At 50.7% G+C, this 26,308-nt stretch overlaps 1 protein-coding gene across 1 annotated transcript in view; it reads right to left on the bottom strand.

Annotated features, from left to right (window-relative positions):
- Window positions 1-1,649: 1,649 nt before the first annotated feature.
- Window positions 1,650-26,308, bottom strand: part of LOC138797917 (uncharacterized) — a 199,809-nt gene continuing 175,150 nt past the window's right edge. The window contains exons 20-21 of the mRNA XM_069978720.1: window positions 9,884-9,974; window positions 1,650-3,027 (exon numbers count right to left, since the gene is read on the bottom strand). Coding sequence (XP_069834821.1) covers window positions 2,953-3,027; window positions 9,884-9,974 — 166 coding nt within the window. The 3' untranslated portion in view covers window positions 1,650-2,952. The remainder of the gene's footprint in view (window positions 3,028-9,883; window positions 9,975-26,308) is intronic.

The raw sequence follows: 26,308 nt of genomic DNA, 5'->3' as shown, positions 1-26,308 counted from the left end.
TGTGATAGCAGACGCGACCATCTGCAGTGCAGGAGGCACAGTGACACCACTAAAGTCTGACTGGTTTGTACTGGAGATGTTTTCCCTGTATGCAGAACTAATGGACAAACATCGTTACAAACCAGTATCAGCCGATTGTCAGCTTAAAAGATGCGATTAACGCCACACTGAAGATTTTATCACACAAGATTTTATCCATCGTTGCCTGCATACACACGCAACAATTATTGTTTAAATTTGAACAATATAACGATTTTTCTCAGGAGAATCGTCCCGTGTAATATGGCTTTTAAAGAGTCACTGTCATATTTTTTTTTTTTGCAGAAATCAATAGTCCAGGCGATTTTAAGAAACTTTGTAATTGGGTTTATTAGCCAAATCTGCCATTATCTGCATGTATAAAGCCTTTTCCCAGGTCCACCCCTCCTTCCTCTTTTTCATCCACTCTGAAAAATCTGAAAATTGTGACTTGTTGCAGGAGACGTACCCTGTCTGCTCTATGGAGAGGGGAGGGGGGAGGAGGAAGGAGGGAGTTAGCCGGCAGCAGAAAGCAGATAACAGAGGATTACAGGCACGGAGCTGGGTGACAGCTGTAATCTGAGCTCAGACAGGTCACTGGTGACTGTCACAGGAGATATCCGTGAGGGATTTGTAGATTAACTCTTTGTTGTCCTGTTTTGGTCTTTTCTTTAGCTCTCTCCATAGGAGAACAATGAAGACAGGGGGGAGAGCTTCAAACTGCTTTTTCATGATAAAAATGCATTTTTCGGATAATAAACCCAATTACAAAGTTTCTTAAAATCGCCTGGACTATTGATTTCTGCAAAAAAAAAAATTTCACGACAGTGACACTTTAAGTCTCATCCCAGGGCTGGACGCTCAACTCCATTGTTTATTAATGTCCTTCATTGTGCTGTGATGTATGGAAGACATCATAGCAGCCGGTCTCCACCAACTCTGGAACGGAGCTAGAAAGGACAGCTGGGGGACATACTAGATACATAGAACTCATGGAAAGTGCTGCTATTTCTATGTATCCACACATGGCGGCTTATTCTAAGTCACCTAAAAGTATAGGTACACTTTACACTATAGGACCCAGCTCCCATGTTGGAGCTCAAATGAAACAGCCCAGTGGATTCATTTCTGAGGGATAAATGACAGACATCAAGGACCCTTCTCAATTGTTAATCATCAGAATGGATTTCTTTTTCTTTTAAATTTTTTTTTAAACTTGAAACTGGAAAACTGATTTAAACTGGAAAAACTGATTGAGAGAAAACATGAAACCAATGTTAAAGAGTACCTGTGGTCAGTATAGAAAAATGGATGGGGAAATGCCAGGGTGAGAACATAAGAACAAGGAGAATTAGGCTCAGGGGGAGAATCAGGCTCAGGGGGAGAACATAAGAACAAGGAGAATCAGGCTCAGGGGGAGAATCAGGCTCAGGGGGGAGAACATAAGAACAAGGAGAATCAGGCTCAGGGGGAGAATCAGGCTCAGGGGGGAGAACATAAGAACAAGGAGAATCAGGCTCAGGGGGAGAATCAGGCTCAGGGGGGAGAACATAAGAACAAGGAGAATTAGGCTCAGGGGGAGAATCAGGCTCAGGGGGGAGAACATAAGAACAAGGAGAATCAGGCTCAGGGGGAGAATCAGGCTCAGGGGGGAGAACATAAGAACAAGGAGAATCAGGCTCAGGGGGAGAATCAGGCTCAGGGGGGAAAACATAAGAACAAGGAGAATTAGGCTCAGGGGGAGAACATAAGAACAAGGAGAATCAGGCTCAGGGGGAGAACATAAGAACAAGGAGAATCAGGCTCAGGGGGAGAATCAGGCTCAGGGGGGAGAACATAAGAACAAGGAGAATCAGGCTCAGGGGGAGAATCAGGCTCAGGGGGGAGAACATAAGAACAAGGAGAATCAGGCTCGGAGGAGGGAATCAGACTCGGGGGTGAGAACATAAGAATAGGTAGAATCAAGCTGGGGGGGACATAAGAACAAGGAGAGTCAGGCTCGGGGGTGAGAACATAAGAACAAGGAGAATCAGGCTCAGAGGAGGGAAATAGACTCGGGGTGAGAACATAAGAATAGGTAGAATCAAGCTGGGGGGGGGACATAAGAACAAGGAGAATCAGGCTCAGGGGGAGAATCAGGCTCAAGGGGAGAATCAGGCTCAGGGGTGAGCACATAAGAACAAGGTAAATCAGGATTGGGGAAGGGAATCAGGCTTGGGGGTGAGAACATAAGAATAGATAGAATCAGGCTCAGGGGGGGAGAATCAGGCTCAGGGGGGAGAACATAAGAAGAAACAGGATCAGGGGGGAGAATCAGGCTCAGGGGTGAGAACATAAGAACAAGGTGAATCAGGCTTGGGGAAGGGAATCAGGCTTGGAGTGAGAACATAAGAATAGATAGAATCAGGCTCAGGGGGGGAGAATCAGGCTCAGGGGGGAGAACATAAGAACAAGGAGAATCAGGCTCAGGGGTAGAATCAGGCTCGGGGGGAGATTCAGGCTCGGGGGAGGGAATCAAGCTCAGGTGGGAGAATCAGGCTCATCCCCCTCAAACCTACAAATCAGACCTGATAATCAAATAAAGTTCCTGTCCATATATTAAGCAAAATAAAAACAACATTAAATTCGGATACCAGAGGCTACAAAATTCTATAAAATCTCTGTTTTACTCCCCACAGGTATTCTTTAATGCAGATGCGGGTAAGAAGAGCACATAGAAGAGGATAGAAGTCCAGAACATGATGCCGCATTTCCTCTCCATTCTCCAGACCACATATATATAGCTACATATAAAACCTAATGGACTAATAATATACAGAATGGCTTCTTGTGTATAACCCGCTGTTATGTTTCTCTGTAAATAGAGAGATTTCTATCTTCTATATTAGAACTCCGATAAACATTTTGGCACCGGATTATTTCCATTCCATCAGATTAGTCGATCAATGATTTTAAATCAGGGACATTTTTTATCTCAAGGTCAAGTAACATTTGTCCAAATGCTTTTCCCTGGGAAAAAAAGGAGCAAAAAGGAATATGTGAACAAACATTTCTACACAACACACAGATAGAAAACCGACAACGTTCAACTGATCTATTTTAAGGCTGGGTTCACACTACATAAGTATACGTCCGTAGCGCGTTCCGTGAATAAGCGGCCGGAGACTTACGTAGTTTGCGTACAATGGAAAGTATAGGATCTACGGCTGCACAGTTCACACTATGTAAGAACTTACGCCCGGATCGTATGCAGCGCCGTAAAAAATGAACCAGACCATTGTTTGAGGAGGGAAATGCTGTAACTTACGCCCGTAGCATAACATGCGGTCCCGTACGGAGTGGTGATATCTTCATTTTTGCACTTTGATTTGCCGATCCAAAAGGTTCTGTGGGGTGTCCGGGGCTAGGTGAAGATTTCCAAGTAAAAGACAGCTGTCAGATCGCAACGTATGGTGCTCGGGAAGCGTAAGAAGACTACGGGCATAAGTTCGTGGACCAAACGTAGCCGGCCGCAACTTACGTAAATCCCCGGCCGGAGTTTCACACGTATATGTCCGGCTGTGTAAAATATGCAGCCGGACATATACGTAGTGTGAACATAGCCTAAAATGGTTAAGAGTGCACAAAATAAAGTGTCCCCGCTGTCATCACTATCAAAATCAACAATAGATGGAAAATTTTAGCCAGTAAGTATACAGTAAGTATAGCCGTTATATAGCTGCCTTCAGGAGACTGCACCTGGATACAGTAAGTATAGCTGTTATATAGCTGCCTTCAGGAGACTGGACCTGGATACAGTAAGAATGGCTGTTATATAGCTGCCTTCAGGAGACTGGACCTGGATACAGTAAGTATAGATGTTATATAGCTGCCTTCAGGAGACTGGACCTGGATACAGTAAGTATAGCTGTTATATAGCCGCCTTCAGGAGACTGGACCTGGATACAGTAAGTATAGCTGTTATATAGCAGCCTACAGGAGACTGGACCTGGATACAGTAAGTATAGCTGTTATATAGTAACCATCAGGAGACTGGACCTGGATACAGTAAGTATAGCTGGTATATAGCTGCCTTCAGGAGACTGGACCTGGATACAGTAAGTATAGCTGTTATATAGCTGCCTTCAGGAGACTGGACCTGGATACAGTAAGTATAGCTGTTATATAGCAGCCTTCAGGAGACTGGACCTGGATACAGTAAGTGTAGCTGTTATATAGCTGCCTTCGGGAGACTGGACCTGGATACAGTAAGTATAGCTGTTATATAGCAGCCATCAGGAGACTGGACCTGGATACAGTAAGTATAGCTGTTATATAGCAGCCATCAGGAGACTGGACCTGGATACAGTAAGTATAGCTGTTATATAGCAGCCTTCAGGAGACTGGACCTGGATACAGTAAGTGTAGCTGTTATATAGCTGCCTTCAGGAGACTGGACCTGGATACAGTAAGTATAGCTGTTATATAGCAGCCATCAGGAGACTGGACCTGGATACAGTAAGTATAGCTGGTATATAGCAGCCTTCAGGAGACTGGACCTGGATATAGTAAGTATAGCTGTTATATAGCTGCCTTCAGGAGACTGGACCTGGATACAGTAAGTATAGCTGTTATATAGCAGCCTTCAGGAGACTGGACCTGGATATAGTAAGTATAGCTGGTATATAGCTGCCTTCAGGAGACTGGACCTAACCCCAGGGGGGGGGAAATAACCCTAACCCCACAGGGGGGAATAACCCTAACCCCAGGGGGGAATAACCCTTATCCCAGGGGGAATAACCCTAACCCCAGGGGGGCTTCTAGTATAAGTGTAAAAAAAATAAAAAAATAAAGTGTCATTAGTAATAAAAGCCCCTCCCCTAATAAAAGTCAGAATCACCCCCCTTTTCCCATGTAACAAATAAAAGCAAACTGAATAAATAAACATGTTTGCTATCGCCGCGTGCGTAATCGCCCAAACTATTAATTAATCACATTCCTGATCTCGCATGGTAAATGGTGTAAGCGCAAAAAAATCCCAAAGTGCAAAATTGCGCATTTTTGGTCGCATCAAATCCGGAAAAATTGTAATAAAAACCGATCAAAAAGTCGTATATGCGCAATCAAGGTACCGATAGAAAGAACACATCATGGCGCAAAAACTGACACCTGACACAGCCCCATAGACCGAAGGATAAAAGCGCTATAAGCCGGGGAATGGAGCAATTTTAGGAACATATATTTGTTAACAATGGTTTAAATTTTTTACATCAGATACAATATAAGTTATACATGTTATATATCGTTGTAATCGTAATGACTTGAGGAACATATATAACAAGTCTCTAGGTGGAAAAATGCAAGTGCTATGTATGACCTTATATACACAAGGAGGAAAAAACTAAAACGCAAAAATTGAAATTGGCCCGGTCCTTAAGGGGTTAAATTAGATTTTAACCCCTTAAGGGCGGAGCCACTTTTCGTTTTTGCGTTTTCGTTTTTTCCTCTTTGTGTATATAAGGCCATACATAGAACTTGCGTGAAATTGAACAAAAGAACGCATTTCTTTTATTTGGGGGGTATTTGTTTGTACGCCATTCGCCCTGGGGTAAAACTGACTTGTTATGCATGTTCCTCAAGTCGTTACGATTACAACGATATATAACATGTATAACTTATATTGTATCTGATGTAAGAAATTCAAACCATTGTTAACAAATATACGTTCCTTACAACCTCTCCATTCCCGGCTTATAGCGCTTTTATCCTTGGGTCTATGGGGCTGTGTCAGGTGTCATTTCTTGCGCCATGATGTGATCTTTCTATCGGTACCTTGATTGCGCATATACGACTTTTTGATCGCTTTTTATCAGGAGGTGAGATTAATGTGAATGTGATTAATTAATAGTTCGGGCGATTACGCACGCGGCGATCCCAAACATGTTTATTTATTTATTTGTTTACTTTTATTTATAACATGGGGAAAGGGGGGTGATTCAGACTTTTATTAGGGGAGGGGGCTTTTTACTAATAACAATACTTTTTTTTTTTACACTTTTACTAGAAGCCCCCCTGGGGTTAGGGTTATTCCCCTGGGGTTAGGGTTATTCCCCCCTGGGGTTAGGGTTATTACACTGGGGTTAGGTTTATTCCCCCCTGGGGTTAGGGTTATTCCCCCCCTGGGGTTAGGGTTATTCCCCCCCTGGGGTTAGGGTTTCCCCCCCCCCATTGGGTTAGGGTTATTCCCCCCTGGGGTTAGGGTTATTCCCCCCCTGGGGTTAGGGTTATTCCCCCCCTGGGGTTAGGGTTTCCCCCCCCCCATTGGGTTAGGGTTATTCCCCCCCTGGGGTTAGGGTTATTCCCCCCCTGGGGTTAGGGTTATTCCCCACCTGGGGTTAGGGTTATTCCCCTTGGGATTAGGGTTATTCCCCCCTGGGGTTAGGGTTATTCCCACTGGGGTTAGGTTTATTCCCCCCTGGGGTTAGGGTTATTCCCCCCCTGGGGTTAGGGTTATTCCCCCTCTGGGGTTAGGGTTATTCCTCCTGGGGTTAGGGTTATTCCCCCCCTGGGGTTAGGGTTATTCCCCCCCCCCTGGGGTTAGGGTTATTCCACCCCCTGGGGTTAGGGTTATTCCCCCCCCGGGGTTAGGGTTATTCCCCCCTGAGGTTAGGGTTATTCCACCCCTGGGGTTAGGGTTATTCTCCCCCCTGGGGTTAGGGTTATTCCCCCCTGAGGTTAGGGTTATTCTCCCCCCTGGGGTTAGGGTTATTTCCCCTTGGGTTAGGGTTATTCCTCCTGGGGTTAGGGTTATTCCTCCTGGGGTTAGGGTTATTCTCCCCCCTGGGGTTAGGGTTATTCTCCTCCCTGGGGTTAGGGTTATTCCTCCTGGGGTTAGGGTTATTCTCCCCCCTGGGGTTAGGGTTATTCTCCTCCCTGGGGTTAGGGTTATTCCCCCTGGGGTTAGGTTTATTCCCCCCTGGGGTTGGGGTTATTCCCCCTGGGGTTAGGGTTATTCCCACCCTGGGATTAGGGTTATTCCCCCCCTGGGGTTAGGGTTATTCTCCCTGGGGTTAGGTTTATTCCCCCCTGGGGTTGGGGTTATTCCCCCTGGGGTTAGGGTTATTCCCACCCTGGGATTAGGGTTATTCCCCCCCTGGGGTTAGGGTTATTCTCCCCCCTGGGGTTAGGGTTATTCCCCCCTGAGGTTAGGGTTATTCTCCCCCCTGAGGTTAGGGTTATTCCCACCCTGGGATTAGGGTTATTCCCCCCCCTGGGGTTAGGGTTATTCTCCCCCCTGGGGTTAGGGTTATTTCCCCTGGGGTTAGGGTTATTCCTCCTGGGGTTAGGGTTATTCCTCCTGGGGTTAGGGTTATTCTCCCCCCTGGGGTTAGGGTTATTCTCCTCCCTGGGGTTAGGGTTATTCCCCCCTGGGGTTAGGGTTATTCTCCCCTGGGGTTAGGGTTATTCTCCCCCCTGGGGTTAGGGTTATTCTCCCTGGGGTTAGGGTTATTCTCCCTGGGGTTAGGGTTATTCCCCCCCCTGGGGTTAAGGTTATTCTCCCCTGGGGTTAGGGTTATTCTCCCCCCTGGGGTTAGGGTTATTCTCCCCTGGGGTTAGGGTTATTCCCCCCCCTGGGGTTAGGGTTATTCTCCCCCCTGGGGTTAGGGTTATTCTCCCCCCTGGGGTTAGGGTTATTCTCCCCCCTGGGGTTAGGGTTATTCCCCCCCTGGGGTTAGGGTTATTCTCCCCCCTGGGGTTAGGGTTATTCCCCCCCTGGGGTTAGGGTTATTCCCCCTGGGGGACTTCTAGTACATACACTTTGATCTCTCATTGATTATTGCTGTATAGTTATACAGCAAAGATGAATGAGATCGGCACTCTGATGCTTTCTGCTGCTGCAGCCGGAAACAAACGAGTGTCGAGCCGGGATCAGCGCCATTTTGGCGGAGACCCCGGTCGGCACCAGTCACGAAGATTGCTTTTCTGGGACAACGTCCCGGAGGAGCGATCTCCCCCACTAGACACCAGGGAACGTCTGCATCCGGTAATCAGATGCAGCTGTCATCTTTGATAGCTGCATCTGATTACTGTATTAGCGGGCACGGCGATTACCAGCGGCACCCGGGACCGCAGCGGTGCAGAGCGGGGTCGCCGGGTGGCCCCGCTATGAACTCCTCTTGCGGGTGCATGACGTACCGATACGTCATACGTCCATAAGAGGTTAAAAAATAAAAATGGAAAAATCTTACCTGCAAAACAAATAAAGACAAGTGCTGTCACTGCGCATGCATGGCAATGTCTATGTAACTCCTTGTGTCTAACTACATTAGAGGATACAGCATGAGACTCAGTATATTATGGTTTTATGGAAGTTGTGTCAACAGCCTGGGGCCCATGGTACATAGCAGAGCAAAGACAAAGCCACAGGCTCAAAGGCCTCCTCAGTAGTAACAGTGCCGACAAGGACAATACAGCAAGGGGGTGGGCTTCTCAGATCTGGAGAATGGGGCACAGAGGGGTCACTCTACCGAGCTCTCATATCTATTTTTAAAGTAACATTATTAACCTCATCCTGACAGCCCCAAGTTAAAGGGGTACTCCAGAGAAAAAATTCTATCAAATCAACTGGTGTCAGAAAGTGCTAGAGATTTGTAATTTACTTCTATTAAAAAATCTCAATTCCTCCAGTAATTATCAGCTGCTGCCTGTGCTGCATATCTATCTATAATTCTATGATATACAGCAGTCGATAAGTACTGGAAGACTGGAGAGAATACACCACTTCCTGCAGGACATACAGCAGTCGATAAGTACTGGAAGACTGGAAAGAATACACCACTTCCTGCAGGACATACAGCAGTCGATAAGTACTGGAAGACTGAAAAGAATACACCACTTGCTGCAGGACATGCAGCAGCTGATACGTATAGGAAGACAAGATTTCTTTTTAATAGAAGTAAATTACAAATCTGGAGGGGCAGAGGTATATGGAGCGGTCTTCATACACAATGGAGACAGCCGCTGCTAATGACTGACACCATCGATCCTGCTGCTGGTGTCCGTCATTTAGCCAATCGTGATCACAGACTAACTGGCATGCCTGGGAGCTGTCCACATTGGTGCTACTGAGCAGCAGGGACGCAGCGGCCATGACACGGCGGTGAAATAACCGAGAGCCCCCACCGCAGGGAAATGTCCCACCCAAGATCTCAGGAAGACTATCGGAAAATAATGATGATGATGAAGACACATTGGATATGATGATGGGAACCGATCACAGCATATACAGGTATACAGCTAAATATATTCCCTGATCCAGCTGCAGTCAGTCCACTCATCTGCCGGGCAGAAGCCTTCTTCTATCGGGTCCGATCCTCGTTATATGAGTAGAGGCTCCGGCACTCCAACATCTTGGTAACATGTGACCTTTATTCCATGGTCATTACATAGTGCGCCAAACCAATGCCAGGGACCAAGCACATGCCCAGGTGACATGCCTCGGACTGGCGTATCAGACCGTGGAATACCCAGATATTGGAGTGTCGGACCCTTTACTCATATAACGAGGAGGGTTTGTGACCCACGGGTGGCTCCTGTATGGATCTGGGCACCCGCCCTTCTATGCACCTACCTCCCTATGTAGGCATCGGGCTGGTGGGCTGTAATCCGCTGTAATCCCGCCTCTCTGGCCGTCAGTCACAATGCTGAGTGACTGGAAGACAGCGGACGACAGCCCACCAGCCGCAACCCCCCCCCCCCAATCTCTACATGAAGATAACTTGCTGACGCCTGGGACCTGATAGACCTGGGGAGAGGAGAGCAGGGAGCTGTATTATCTATAGAGCGGTATATAGTAGCAGTGCTCAGTGGATACTATATACTCTACCTGGGGGTCACTCCTCAGCGATGCAACGCCTCCACCGCCTAACGCATTCTTCAAAACAAAATTTAATCCATAGATTCCTGGTAACTCATATCTGTAGAAAAGGAAACACAAGGAAATATTGGCTGCAAGAAGCGCAGTCACCCGCAACGTCCGAACTACTCTCTAATATTCCCTCGTACGGACTCGAGAGTCAGCAGAACCCGTCCCCAAAAGAATCCCTCCCCAGACTCTCTCCTCACTCTGCCTCCATGGTCCCGCCCTCTCTCCTCACTCTCCCTCCATGGTTCCGCACTCTCTCCTCACTCTGCCTCCATGGTCCCGCACTCTCTCCTCACTCTGCCTCCATGGTTCTGCACTCTCTCCTCACTCTGCCTCCATGGTTCGGCACTCTCTCCTCACTCTGCCTCCATGGTTCCGCACTCTCTCCTCACTCTGCCTCTATGGTTCCGCACTCTCTCCTCACTCTGCCTCCATGGTTCCGCACTCTCTCCTCACTCTGCCTCTATGGTTCCGCACTCTCTCCTCACTCTGCCTCCATGGTTCCGCACTCTCTCCTCACTCTGCCTCCATGGTCCCGCACTCTCTCCTCACTCTGCCTCCATGGTTCTGCACTCTCTCCTCACTCTGCCTCCATGGTTCGGCACTCTCTCCTCACTCTGCCTCCATGGTCCCGCACTCTCTCCTCACTCTGCCTCCATGGTCCCGCACTCTCTCCTCACTCTGCCTCCATGGTTCAGCACTCTCTCCTCACTCTGCCTCCATGGTTCCGCACTCTCTCCTCACTCTGCCGCCATGGTTCCGCACTCTCTCCTCACTCTGCCTCCATGGTTCCGCACTCTCTCCTCACTCTGCCTCCATGGTCCCGCACTCTCTCCTCACTCTGCCTCCATGGTTCAGCACTCTCTCCTCACTCTGCCTCCATGGTTCCGCACTCTCTCCTCACTCTGCCGCCATGGTTCCGCACTCTCTCCTCACTCTGCCTCCATGGTTCCGCACTCTCTCCTCACTCTGCCTCCATGGTTTCGCACTCTCTCCTCACTCTGCCTCCATGGTTCTGCACTCTCTCCTCACTCTGCCTCCATGGTTCCGCACTCTCTCCTCACTCTGCCTCCATGGTCCCGCACTCTCTCCTCACTCTGCCTCCATGGTCCCGCACTCTCTCCTCACTCTGCCTCCATGGTTCTGCACTCTCTCCTCACTCTGCCTCCATGGTTTGGCACTCTCTCCTCACTCTGCCTCCATGGTTCCGCACTCTCTCCTCACTCTGCCTCTATGGTTCCGCACTCTCTCCTCACTCTGCCTCCATGGTTCCGCACTCTCTCCTCACTCTGCCTCTATGGTTCCGCACTCTCTCCTCACTCTGCCTCCATGGTTCCGCACTCTCTCCTCACTCTGCCTCCATGGTTCCGCACTCTCTCCTCACTCTGCCTCCATGGTTCCGCACTCTCTCCTCACTCTGCCTCCATGGTTCCGCACTCTCTCCTCACTCTGCCTCCATGGTCCCGCACTCTCTCCTCACTCTGCCTCCATGGTCCCGCACTCTCTCCTCACTCTGCCTCCATGGTTCAGCACTCTCTCCTCACTCTGCCTCCATGGTTCCGCACTCTCTCCTCACTCTGCCGCCATGGTTCCGCACTCTCTCCTCACTCTGCCTCCATGGTTCCGCACTCTCTCCTCACTCTGCCTCCATGGTTCCACACTCTCTCCTCACTCTGCCGCCATGGTTCGGCACTCTCTTCTCTTTCTGCCTCCATGGTTCGGCACTCTCTCCTCACTCTGCCGCCATGGTTCCGCACTCTCTCCTCACTCTGCCTCCATGGTTCCGCACTCTCTCCTCACTCTGCCTCCATGGTTCCGCACTCTCTCCTCACTCTGCCTCCATGGTCCCGCACTCTCTCCTCACTCTGCCTCCATGGTTCCGCACTCTCTCCTCACTCTGCCTCCATGGTCCCGCCCTCTCTCCTCACTCTCCCTCCATGGTTCCGCACTCTCTCCTCACTCTGCCTCTATGGTTCCGCACTCTCTCCTCACTCTGCCTCCATGGTTCCGCACTCTCTCCTCACTCTGCCTCCATGGTTCAGCACTCTCTTCTCTTTCTGCCTCCATGGTTTTGCACTCTCTCCTCACTCTGCCTCCATGGTTCCGCACTCTCTCCTCACTCTGCCTCCATGGTTCCGCACTCTCTTCTCTTTCTGCCTCCATGGTTCGGCACTCTCTCCTCACTCTGCCGCCATGGTTCCGCACTCTCTCCTCACTCTGCCTCCATGGTTCCGCACTCTCTCCTCACTCTGCCTCCATGGTTCCGCACTCTCTCCTCACTCTGCCTCCATGGTCCCGCACTCTCTCCTCACTCTGCCTCCATGGTTCCGCACTCTCTCCTCACTCTGCCTCCATGTTCCCGCACTCTCTCCTCACTCTGCCTCCATGGTTCTGCACTCTTTCCTCACTCTGCCTCCATGGTTCAGCACTCTCTTCTCTTTCTGCCTCTATGGTTCTGCACTCTCTCCTCACTCTGCCTCCATGGTTCAGCACTCTCTTCTCTTTCTGCCTCTATGGTTCTGCACTCTCTCCTCACTCTGCCTCCATGGTTCAGCACTCTCTTCTCTTTCTGCCTCTATGGTTCTGCACTCTCTCCTCACTCTGCCTCCATGGTCCCGCACTCTCTCCTCACTCTGCCTCCATGGTTCCGCACTCTCTCCTCACTCTTCCTCCATAGTTCTGCACTCTCTCCTCACTCTGCCTCCATGGTTCCGCACTCTCTCCTCACTCTGCCTCCATGGTTCGGCACTCTCTCCTCACTCTGCCTCCATGGTTCGGCACTCTCTCCTCACTCTGCCTCCATGGTTCCGCACTCTCTCCTCACTCTGCCTCCATGGTTCAGCACTCTCTCCTCACTCTGCCGCCATGGTTCTGCACTCTTTCCTCACTCTGCCTCCATGGTTCAGCACTCTCTTCTCTTTCTGCCTCTATGGTTCTGCACTCTCTCCTCACTCTGCCTCCATGGTCCCGCACTCTCTCCTCACTCTGCCTCCATGGCTCGGCACTCTCTCCTCACTCTGCCGCCATGGACCCGCACTCTCTCCTCACTCTGCCTCCATGGTTCCGCACTCTCTCCTCACTCTGCCGCCATGGTTCCGCACTCTCTCCTCACTCTGCCGCCATGGTTCAGCACTCTCTTCTCTTTCTGCCTCCATGGTTTTGCACTCTCTCCTCACTCTGCCTCCATGGTTCCGCACTCTCTCCTCACTCTGCCGCCATGGTTTTGCACTCTCTCCTCACTCTGCCTCCATGGTTCCGCACTCTCTCCTCACTCTGCCGCCATGGTTCGGCACTCTCTTCTCTTTCTGCCTCCATGGTTCGGCACTCTCTCCTCACTCTGCCGCCATGGTTCGGCACTCTCTCCTCACTCTGCCGCCATGGTTCCGCACTCTCTCCTCACTCTGCCTCCATGGTTCCGCACTCTCTCCTCACTCTGCCGCCATGGTTCCGCACTCTCTCCTCACTCTGCCTCCATGGTTCCGCACTCTCTCCTCACTCTGCCTCCATGGTTCCGCACTCTCTCCTCACTCTGCCTCCATGGTTCCGCACTCTCTCCTCACTCTGCCTCCATGGTTCCGCACTCTCTCCTCACTCTGCCTCCATGGTCCCGCACTCTCTCCTCACTCTGCCTCCATGGTTCCGCACTCTCTCCTCACTCTGCCTCCATGTTCCCGCACTCTCTCCTCACTCTGCCTCCATGGTTCTGCACTCTTTCCTCACTCTGCCTCCATGGTTCAGCACTTTCTTCTCTTTCTGCCTCTATGGTTCTGCACTCTCTCCTCACTCTGCCTCCATGGTTCAGCACTCTCTTCTCTTTCTGCCTCTATGGTTCTGCACTCTCTCCTCACTCTGCCTCCATGGTCCCGCACTCTCTCCTCACTCTGCCTCCATGGCTCGGCACTCTCTCCTCACTCTGCCGCCATGGACCCGCACTCTCTCCTCACTCTGCCTCCATGGTCCCGCACTCTATCCTCACTCTGCCTCCATGGTTCGGCACTCTCTCCTCACTCTGCCTCCAAGGTTCGGCACTCTCTCCTCACTCTGCCTCCATGGTTCCGCACTCTCTCCTCACTCTGCCTCTATGGTTCTGCACTCTCTCCTCACTCTGCCTCCATGTTCCCGCACTCTCTCCTCACTCTGCCTCCATAGTTCGGCACTCTCTCCTCACTCTGCCTCCATGGTCCCGCACTCTCTCCTCACTCTGCCTCCATGGTTCTGCACTCTTTCCTCACTCTGCCTCCATGGTTCAGCACTCTCTTCTCTTTCTGCCTCTATGGTTCTGCACTCTCTCCTCACTCTGCCTCCATGGTCCCGCACTCTCTCCTCACTCTGCCTCCATGGCTCGGCACTCTCTCCTCACTCTGCCTCCATGGTTCTGCACTCTCTCCTCACTCTGCCGCCATGGTTCCGCACTCTCTCCTCACTCTGCCTCCATGGTTCCGCACTCTCTCCTCACTCTGCCGCCATGGACCCGCACTCTCTCCTCACTCTGCCTCCATGGTTCCGCACTCTCTCCTCACTCTGCCTCCATGGTTCGGCACTCTCTCCTCACTCTGCCTCCATGGTTCCGCACTCTCTCCTCACTCTGCCTCCATGGTCCCGCACTCTCTCCTCACTCTGCCTCCATGGTCCCGCACTCTCTCCTCACTCTGCCTCCATGGCATCGCACTCTCTCCTCACTCTGCCTCCATGGTTCAGCACTCTCTCCTCTTTCTGCCTCTATGGTTCCGCACTCTCTCCTAACTCTGCCTCCATGGTCCCGCACTCTCTCCTCACTCTGCCTCCATGGTTCGGCACTCTCTCCTCACTCTGCCTCCATGGTTCCGCACTCTCTCCTCACTCTGCCTCCATGGTCCCGCACTCTCTCCTCACTCTTTCTCTATGGTTCCGCACTCTCTCCTCACTCTGCCTCCATGGTTCGGCACTCTCTCCTCACTCTGCCTCCATGGTTCCGCACTCTCTCCTCACTCTGCCTCTATGGTTCCGCACTCTCTCCTCACTCTGCCTCCATGGTTCCGCACTCTCTCCTCACTCTGCCTCCATGGTTCAGCACTCTCTCCTCACTCTGCCTCCATGGTTCCGCACTCTCTCCTCACTCTGCCGCCATGGACCCGCACTCTCTCCTCACTCTGCCTCCATGGTTCCGCACTCTCTCCTCACTCTGCCGCCATGGTTCCGCACTCTCTCCTCACTCTGCCTCCATGGTTCCGCACTCTCTCCTCACTCTGCCTCCATGGTTTCGCACTCTCTCCTCACTCTGCCTCCATGGTTCTGCACTCTCTCCTCACTCTGCCTCCATGGTTCCGCACTCTCTCCTCTTTCTGCCTCCATGGTCCCGCACTCTCTCCTCTTTCTGCCTCCATGGTTCCGCACTCTCTCCTCACTCTGCCTCCATGGTTCCGCACTCTCTCCTCACTCTGCCTCCATGGTTCCGCACTCTCTCCTCACTGTGCCTCCATGGTCCCGCACTCTCTCCTCACTCTTTCTCTATGGTTCCGCACTCTCTCCTCACTCTGTCTCTATGGTTCCGTACTCTCTTCTCACTCTTCCTCCATGGTTCAGCACTCTCTCCTCACTCTGCCTCCATAGTTCTGCACTCTCTCCTCACTCTGCCTCCATAGTTCTGCACTCTCTTCTCTTTCTGCCTCCATGGTTCGGCACTCTCTCCTCACTCTGCCTCCATAGTTCTGCACTCTCTTCTCTTTCTGCCTCCATGGTTCCGCACTCTCTCCTCACTCTGCCTCCATGGTTCCGCACTCTCTCCTCACTCTGCCTCCATAGTTCTGCACTCTCTCCTCCACTCTGCCTCCATTAGTTCTGCATCACTCTCTTCTCTTTCTGCTTCCATGGTTCAGTCACTCTCTCCTCACTCTGCCTCCATTGTTCAGCACTCTCTCCTCACTCTGCCTCCATGGTTCTGCACTCTCTCATCACTCTGCCTCCATGGTTCTAGCACTCTCTCCTCACTATGCCTCCATGGTTCAGCACTCTCTTCCTCACTCTGCCTCCATGGTTCTGCACTCTCTCCTCACTCTGCCTCCATGGTTCAGCACTCTCTCCTCACTCTGCCTCCATGGTTCAGCACTCTCTCCTCACTCTGCCTCCATGGTTCAGCCCTCTCTCCTCACTCTGCCTCCATGGTTCAGCACTCTCTTCTCTTTCTGCCGCATGGTCCGCCACTCTTCTTCTCTTTCTGCCGCCATGGTTCTGCACTCTCTCCTCACTCTGCCCCATGGTTCAGCACTCTCTCTCTTCTGCCGCCATGGTTCCCGCACTCTCATCCTCACTCTGCCTCATGGTTCCGCACTCTCTCCTCACTCTGCCTCCATGGTTCCGCACTCTCTCCTCACTCTGCCTCCAAGTCGCACTCTCTCCTCACTCTGCCTCCATGGTTCGCACTCTCTCCTCACTCTGCCTCCATGGTTCCGCACTCTCTCCTCACTCTGCCTCCATGGTTCGGCACTCTCTCCTCACTCTGCCTCCATGGTTCCGCACTCTCTCCTCACTCTGCCTCCATGGTTCAGCACTCTCTCCTCACTCTGCCTCCATGGTTCCCGCACTCTCTCCTCACTCTGCCTCCATGGTTCCCGCACTCTCTCCTCACTCTGCCTCCATGGTTCAGCACTCTCTCCTCACTCTGCCTCCATGGTTCCAGCACTCTCTCCTCACTCTGCCTCCATGGTTCCGCACTCTCTTCTCTACTCTGCCTCCATGGTTCCGCACTCTCTCCTCACTCTGCCGCCATGGTTCTCGCACTCTCTCCTCACTCTGCCTCCATGGTTCAGCACTCTCTTCTCTTTCTGCCGCCATGGTTCCGCACTCTCTCCTCACTCTGCCTCCATGGTTCAGCACTCTCTCCTCACTCTGCCTCCATGGTTCAGCACTCTCTTCTCTTTCTGCCTCCATGGTCCCGCACTCTCTTCTCACTCTGCCTCCATGGTTCTGCACTCTCTCCTCACTCTGCCGCCATGGTTCCGCACTCTCTCCTCACTCTGCCTCCATGGTTCCGCACTCTCTCCTCACTCTGCCGCCATGGACCCGCACTCTCTATCCTCACTCGGCCTCCATGGTTCAGCACTCTCTCCTCACTCTGCCTCCATGGTTCAGCACTCTCTCCTCACTCTGCCTCCATGGTTCCGCACTCTCTCCTCACTCTGCCTCCATGGTCCCGCACTCTCTCCTCACCTCTGCCTCCATGGTCCCGCCACCTCTCTCCTCACTCTGCCTCCATGGCATCGCACTCTCTCCTCACTCTGCCTCCATGGTTCAGCACTCTCTCCTCTTTCTGCTCCTATGGTTCCGCACGTCTCTCCTAAACTCTGCCTCATGGTCCGCACTCTCTCCTCACTCTGCCTCCATGGTTCGGCACTCTCTCCTCACTCTGCCTCCATGTTCCGCACTCTCTCCTCACTCTGCCTCCATGGTCCCGCACTCTCTCCCTCACTCTTTCTCTATGGTTCCGCACTCTCTCCTCACTCTGCTCCATGGTTCGGACACTCTCTCCTCACTCTGCCTCCATGGTTCCGCGACTCTCTCACTCACTCTGCCTCTATGGTTCCGCACTCTCTCCTCACTCTGCCTCCATGGTTCCGCACTCTCTCCTCACTCTGCCTCCATGGTTCCGCACTCTCTCCTCACTCTGCCTCCATGGTTCCGCACTCTCTCCTCACTCTGCCGCCATGGACCCGCACTCTCTCCTCACTCTGCCTCCATGGTTCCGCACTCTCTCCTCACTCTGCCGCCATGGTTCCGCACTCTCTCCTCCTCACTCTGCCTCCATGGTTCCGCACTCTCTCCTCACTCTGCCTCCATGGTTTCGCACTCTCTCCTCACTCTGCCTCCATGGTTCTGCACTCTCTCACTCACTCTGCCTCCATGGTTCCGCACTCTCTCTCCTTCTTCTGCCTCCATGGTTCCGCACTCTCTCCTCACTCTGCCTCCATGGTTCCGCACTCTCTCCTCACATCTGCCTCCATGGTTCCGCACTCTCTCCTCACTCTGCCTCCATGGTCCCGCACTCTCTCCTCACTCTTTCTCTATGGTTCCGCACTCTCTCCTCACTCTGTCTCTATGGTTCCGTACTCTCTTCTCACTCTTCCTCCATGGTTCAGCACTCTCTCCTCACTCTGCCTCCATAGTTCTGCACTCTCTCCTCACTCTGCCTCCATAGTTCTGCACTCTCTTCTCTTTCTGCCTCCATGGTTCGGCACTCTCTCCTCACTCTGCCTCCATAGTTCTGCACTCTCTTCTCTTTCTGCCTCCATGGTTCCGCACTCTCTCCTCACTCTGCCTCCATGGTTCCGCACTCTCTCCTCACTCTGCCTCCATAGTTCTGCACTCTCTCCTCACTCTGCCTCCATAGTTCTGCACTCTCTTCTATTTCTGCTTCCATGGTTCAGCACTCTCTCCTCACTCTGCCTCCATTGTTCAGCACTCTCTCCTCACTCTGCCTCCATGGTTCTGCACTCTCTCCTCACTCTGCCTCCATGGTTCAGCACTCTCTCCTCACTATGCCTCCATGGTTCAGCACTCTCTCCTCACTCTGCCTCCATGGTTCTGCACTCTCTCCTCACTCTGCCTCCATGGTTCAGCACTCTCTCCTCACTCTGCCTCCATGGTTCAGCACTCTCTCCTCACTCTGCCTCCATGGTTCAGCACTCTCTCCTCACTCTGCCTCCATGGTTCAGCACTCTCTTCTCTTTCTGCCGCCATGGTTCCGCACTCTCTTCTCTTTCTGCCGCCATGGTTCTGCACTCTCTCCTCACTCTGCCTCCATGGTTCAGCACTCTCTTCTCTTTCTGCCGCCATGGTTCCGCACTCTCTCCTCACTCTGCCTCCATGGTTCAGCACTCTCTCCTCACTCTGCCTCCATGGTTCAGCACTCTCTTCTCTTTCTGCCTCCATGGTCCCGCACTCTCTTCTCACTCTGCCTCCATGGTTCAGCACTCTCTTCTCTTTCTGCCGCCATGGTTCAGCACTCTCTCCTCACTCTGCCTCCATGGTTCGGCACTCTCTCCTCACTCTGCCTCCATGGTTCCGCACTCTCTTCTCACTCTGCCTCCATGGTTCAGCACTCTCTTCTCTTTCTGCCGCCATGGTCCCGCACTCTCTCCTCACTCTGCCTCCATGGTTCGGCACTCTCTCCTCACTCTGCCTCCATGGTTCCGCACTCTCTCCTCACTCTGCCTCCATGGTCCCGCACTCTCTCCTCACTCTTTCTCTATGGTTCCGCACTCTCTCCTCACTCTGCCTCCATGGTTCGGCACTCTCTCCTCACTCTGCCTCCATGGTTCCGCACTCTCTCCTCACTCTGCCTCTATGGTTCCGCACTCTCTCCTCACTCTGCCTCCATGGTTCCGCACTCTCTCCTCACTCTGCCTCCATGGTTCAGCACTCTCTCCTCACTCTGCCTCCATGGTTCCGCACTCTCTCCTCACTCTGCCGCCATGGACCCGCACTCTCTCCTCACTCTGCCTCCATGGTTCCGCACTCTCTCCTCACTCTGCCGCCATGGTTCCGCACTCTCTCCTCACTCTGCCTCCATGGTTCCGCACTCTCTCCTCACTCTGCCTCCATGGTTTCGCACTCTCTCCTCACTCTGCCTCCATGGTTCTGCACTCTCTCCTCACTCTGCCTCCATGGTTCCGCACTCTCTCCTCTTTCTGCCTCCATGGTCCCGCACTCTCTCCTCTTTCTGCCTCCATGGTTCCGCACTCTCTCCTCACTCTGCCTCCATGGTTCCGCACTCTCTCCTCACTCTGCCTCCATGGTTCCGCACTCTCTCCTCACTCTGCCTCCATGGTTCCGCACTCTCTCCTCACTCTGCCTCCATGGTCCCGCACTCTCTCCTCACTCTTTCTCTATGGTTCCGCACTCTCTCCTCACTCTGTCTCTATGGTTCCGTACTCTCTTCTCACTCTTCCTCCATGGTTCAGCACTCTCTCCTCACTCTGCCTCCATAGTTCTGCACTCTCTCCTCACTCTGCCTCCATAGTTCTGCACTCTCTTCTCTTTCTGCCTCCATGGTTCGGCACTCTCTCCTCACTCTGCCTCCATAGTTCTGCACTCTCTTCTCTTTCTGCCTCCATGGTTCCGCACTCTCTCCTCACTCTGCCTCCATGGTTCCGCACTCTCTCCTCACTCTGCCTCCATAGTTCTGCACTCTCTCCTCACTCTGCCTCCATAGTTCTGCACTCTCTTCTATTTCTGCTTCCATGGTTTAGCACTCTCTCCTCACTCTGCCTCCATGGTCCCGCACTCTCTCCTCACTCTGCTTCCATGGTTCCGCACTCTCTCCTCACTCTGCCTCCATTGTTCAGCACTCTCTCCTCACTCTGCCTCCATGGTTCTGCACTCTCTCCTCACTCTGCCTCCATGGTTCAGCACTCTCTCCTCACTATGCCTCCATGGTTCAGCACTCTCTCCTCACTCTGCCTCCATGGTTCTGCACTCTCTCCTCACTCTGCCTCCATGGTTCAGCACTCTCTCCTCACTCTGCCTCCATGGTTCAGCACTCTCTCCTCACTCTGCCTCCATGGTTCAGCACTCTCTTCTCTTTCTGCCGCCATGGTTCCGCACTCTCTTCTCTTTCTGCCGCCATGGTTCTGCACTCTCTCCTCACTCTGCCTCCATGGTTCAGCACTCTCTTCTCTTTCTGCCGCCATGGTTCCGCACTCTCTCCTCACTCTGCCTCCATGGTTCAGCACTCTCTCCTCACTCTGCCTCCATGGTTCAGCACTCTCTTCTCTTTCTGCCTCCATGGTCCCGCACTCTCTTCTCACTCTGCCTCCATGGTTCAGCACTCTCTTCTCTTTCTGCCGCCATGGTTCAGCACTCTCTTCTCTTTCTGCCGCCATGGTTCTGCACTCTCTCCTCACTCTGCCTCCATGGTTCAGCACTCTCTTCTCTTTCTGCTGCCATGGTCCCGCACTCTCTCCTCACTCTGCCTCCATGGTCCCGCACTCTCTCCTCACTCTGCCTCCATTGTCCCGCACTCTCTCCTCACTCTGCCTCCATGGTCCCGCACTCTCTCCTCACTCTGCCTCCATGGTTCGGCACTCTCTCCTCACTCTGCCTCCATAGTTCGGCACTTTCTCCTCACTCTGCCTCCATGGTCCCGCACTCTCTCCTCACTGTGCCTCCATGGTTCAGCACTCTCTCCTCACTCTGCCTCCATGGTCCCGCACTCTCTCCTCACTCTGCCTCCATGGTCCCGCACTCTCTCCTCACTCTGCCTCCATAGTTCTGCATCTTCTCTTGTTTTTACGACTTTCTGCTTAGAGGTAACACAATTAAGGCCCCCCCCCCCCAGCTTACATTAATTCTAAGGCCCCGTTCCCACTGAGCAAAGCTAGCGGAATTCCGCGACGGAATTGTCCGCCGCGGAATGCCGTTAGCCTCCCGCTCATAATGGGACTCTATGGGAGGCGCGCGCTCCTGCCCTGTCCGCGCTGAAGAATGAACATGTTCATTCTTCAGCGCGTATAGAGCAGCAGCGCGCGCCTCCCATAGAGTCCCATTATGAGCGGGAGGCTAACGGCATTCCGCGGCGGACAATTCCGTTGCGGAATTCCGCTAGCTTTGCTCAGTGGGAACGGGGCCTAACATTTCTGGAAATCGCTGAAATTACAAGAAATTACTCCTTACCCCAGGAAAAAAAGCTCTAAAATCTCGGCCACTAGGTGTCTCACTTCTCTGGGGGGAAATCTCTCTCTAGTAACAGAGACAGCAGGATGGATGACACATAGGAGAACGTGTTAAGGCCCTATTCCACCAAGAGATCTGACGACAGATTATCTGCCAAAGATTTGAAGCCAAAGCCAGGAATAGACTATAATCAGAGAACAGGTCATAAAGGAAAGACTGAGATTTCTCCTCTTTTCAAATCCACTCCTGGATTTAGCTTCAAATCTTTGGCAGATCTGTTGGTGGAATAGGGCCTTTAGCTACTGACGGAGTGGAGGAAAGAGCGGCTGTGTGTACGTCACCTCCCGGTCACTATATGAGATATATATCCTCTATACCATCCCCCCCCCGGTCACTATATGAGATATATATCCTCTATACCATCCCTCCCGGTCACTATATGAGATATATATCATCTATACCATCCCTCCCGGTCACTATATGAGATATATATCATCTATACCATCCCCCCTGGTCACTATATGAGATATATATCATCTATACCATCCCCCCGGTCACTATATGAGATATATATCATCTATACCATCCCCCCCCCGGTCACTTTATGAGATATATCATCTATACCATCACCTCCCGGTCACTATATGAGATATATATCATCTATACCATCCCCCCCGGTCACTATATGAGATATATATCCTCTATACCATCCCCCCCCGGTCACTATATGAGATATATCATCTATACCATCCCCCCCGGTCACTATGTGAGATATATATCTTCTATACCATCCCCCCCGGTCACTATATGAGATATATCATCTATACCATCCCCCCGGTCACTATATGAGATATATATCATCTATACCATCACCTCCCGGTCACTATATGAGATATATATCATCTATACCATCACCTCCCGGTCACTATATGAGATATATATCATCTATACCATCACCTCCCGGTCACTATATGAGATATATATCATCTATACCATCCCCCCCGGTCACTATATGAGATATATATCATCTATACCATCACCTCCCGGTCACTATATGAGATATGTCATCTATACCATCCCCCCCGGTCACTATATGAGATATATCATCTATACCATCCCCCCCGGTCACTATATGAGATATATCATCTATACCATCCCCCCCCCCCCGGTCACTATATGAGATATATATCATCTATACCATCACCTCCCGGTCACTATATGAGATATATATCATCTATACCATCCCCCCCGGTCACTATATGAGATATATCATCTATACCATCACCCCCCCCCCCCTGATCACTATATGAGATATATATAATCTATACCACCCCCCCCCCCCCGGTCACTATATGAGATATATATCATCTATACCATCACCCCCCCCCTGATCACTATGTGAGATATATATCATCTATACCATCCCCCCCGGTCACTATATGAGATATATATCCTCTATACCATCCCCCCGGTCACTATGTGAGATATATATAATCTATACCATTCCCCCCGGTCACTATATGAGATATATATCATCTATACCATCCCCCCCCCGGTCACTATATGAGATATATATCCTCTATACCATCCCCCCCCCCCCCGGTCACTATATGAGATATATATCCTCTATACCATCCCCCCCCCCCCGGTCACTATATGAGATATGTATCATCTATGCCATCCCCCCCGGTCACTATATGAGATATATATCATCTATGCCATCCCCCCCCGGTCACTATATGAGATATATATCATCTATACCATCCCCCCCGGTCACTATATGAGATATATATATCATCTATACCATCCCCCCCGGTCACTATATGAGATATATATCATCTATACCATCCCCCCCGGTCACTATATGAGATATATCATCTATACCATCACCTCCCGGTCACTATATGAGATATATCATCTATACCATCACCTCCCGGTCACTATGTGAGATATATCATCTATACCATCCCCCCCGGTCACTATATGAGATATATCATCTATACCATCCCCCCGGTCACTATATGAGATATATCATCTATACCATCCCCCCCGGTCACTATATGAGATATATATCATCTATACCATCCCCCCTGGTCACTATATGAGATATATCATCTATACCATCCCCCCCGATCACTATATGAGATATATATCATCTATACCATCACCTCCCGGTCACTATATGAGATATATATCATCTATACCATCCCCCCCTGGTCACTATATGAGATATATATCATCTATACCATCCCCCCCGGTCACTATATGAGATATATATCCTCTATGCCATCACCTCCCGGTCACTATATGAGATATATATCATCTATACCATCCCCCCCCCCCCCCCGGTCACTATATGAGATATATATCCTCTATACCATCACCTCCTGGTCACTATATGAGATATATATCATCTATACCATCCCCCCCGGTCACTATATAAGATATATCATCTATACCATCCCCCCCCGGTCACTATATGAGATATATCATCTATACCATCCCCCCCGGTCACTATATGAGATATATATCATCTATACCATCCCCCCCCGTCACTATATGAGATATATCATCTATACCATCCCCCCCGGTCACTATATGAGATATATCATCTATACCATCCCCCCCGGTCACTATATGAGATATATATCATCTATACCATCCCCCCCCGGTCACTATATGAGATATATCATCTATACCATCCCCCCCGGTCACTATATGAGATATATCATCTATACCATCCCCCCCGGTCACTATGTGAGATATATATCATCTATACCATCCCCCCCCCCCGGTCACTATATGAGATATATATCCTCTATACCATCCCCCCCGGTCACTATATGAGATATATCATCTATACCATCCCCCCGGTCACTATATGAGATATATATCATCTATACCATCCCCCCCGGTCACTATATGAGATATATCATCTATACCATCCCCCCCCTGGTCACTATATGAGATATATCATCTATACCATCACCTCCCGGTCACTATATGAGATATATATCATCTATACCATCCCCCCCCCCCGGTCACTATATGAGATATATATCATCTATACCATCCCCCCCCCCCGGTCACTATATGAGATATATATCCTCTATACCATCCCCCCGCCCCCTGTCACTATGTGAGATATATATCATCTATACCATCCCCCCCCGGTCACTATATGAGATATATATCATCTATACCATCCCCCCCCGGTCACTATATGAGATATATATCATCTATACCATCACCTCCCGGTCACTATATGAGATATATATCATCTATACCATCCCCCCCTCCCGGTCACTATATGAGATATATATCATCTATACCATCACCTCCCGGTCACTATATGAGATATATCATCTATACCATCCCCCCCTCCCGGTCACTATATGAGATATATATCATCTATACCATCACCTCCCGGTCACTATATGAGATATATCATCTATACCATCCCCCCCTGATTACTATATGAGATATATATCCTCTATACCATCCCCCCCCGGTCACTATATGAGATATATATCATCTATACCATCCCCCCGGTCACTATATGAGATATATATCATCTATACCATCCCCCCCCCCCCGGTCACTATGTGAGATATATATCATCTATACCATCCCCCCCGGTCACTATATGAGATATATCATCTATACCATCCCCCCCGGTCACTATGTGAGATATATATCATCTATACCATCCCCCCCCGGTCACTATATGAGATATATATCATCTATACCATCCCTCCCCGGTCACTATATGAGATATATATCATGTATACCATCCCCCCCCGGTCACTATGTGAGATATATATCATCTATACCATCACCTCCCGGTCACTATATGAGATATATATCATCTATACCATTCCCCCCCCCCGGTCACTATGTGAGATATATATATAATGTATACCATCCCCCCCCGGTCACTATATGAGATATATATCATCTATACCATCCCCCCCCCCCCGGTCACTATATGAGATATATATCATCTATACCATCCCCCCCCCCCCCCCGGTCACTATATGAGATATATATCCTCTATACCAGTGATTTTCAACCTTTTTTGAGCAGCGGCACACTTTTTATACTTAAAAAATCCCGGGGCACACCACCAACCAAAATGGCACAAAATGACACTAAAACAGTACATATTATACATATAGTTCACGGAGTTCACTCTTGGGGGTTTTAAATCAGCTTCTTATCACCACAAGAGCTGCTTTTTAAGCCCTCAAGAGTGACATATGCCGGGCAGAGATCCTTTCAATAAATTATTCATTTTAAAAAAGTGAAATAAAAAAGGATAACCCCCTCATATATACAATCCCATGTAACCTCATACATACAGTGCCATGTATTCCCATATATAACAGTCCCATGAAAACTCATACATACAGTCCCACGTATATGAGCACATAATTATCAGCACCATATACTGTGGTGATGTGCACTGTATAGCCACAGTATATGGTGCTGATAATTATGTGGCTCATATAACTGCAGTATAAAGGGGTACAATGAGACGTACTATGGCCATGAGGCCAGAGTACAAGTGCCCCCTGCTTTGCCCTCATACAGTAATAATGCCCCCTGCAGTATGCCCCATATAATAATAATGCCCCCTGCAGTATGCCCCCATATAATAATAATAATGCCCCCTGCAGTATGCCCCATATAATAATAATGCCCCCTGCAGTATGCCCCCATATATTAATAATGCCCTCT

The sequence above is a fragment of the Dendropsophus ebraccatus genome, chromosome 7 (assembly GCF_027789765.1).
Source record: "Dendropsophus ebraccatus isolate aDenEbr1 chromosome 7, aDenEbr1.pat, whole genome shotgun sequence".
NCBI lineage: Eukaryota > Metazoa > Chordata > Amphibia > Anura > Hylidae > Dendropsophus > Dendropsophus ebraccatus.
Note: the sequence above shows the minus strand (reverse complement) of the source record. Positions and strands in the feature narration are given on the sequence as shown.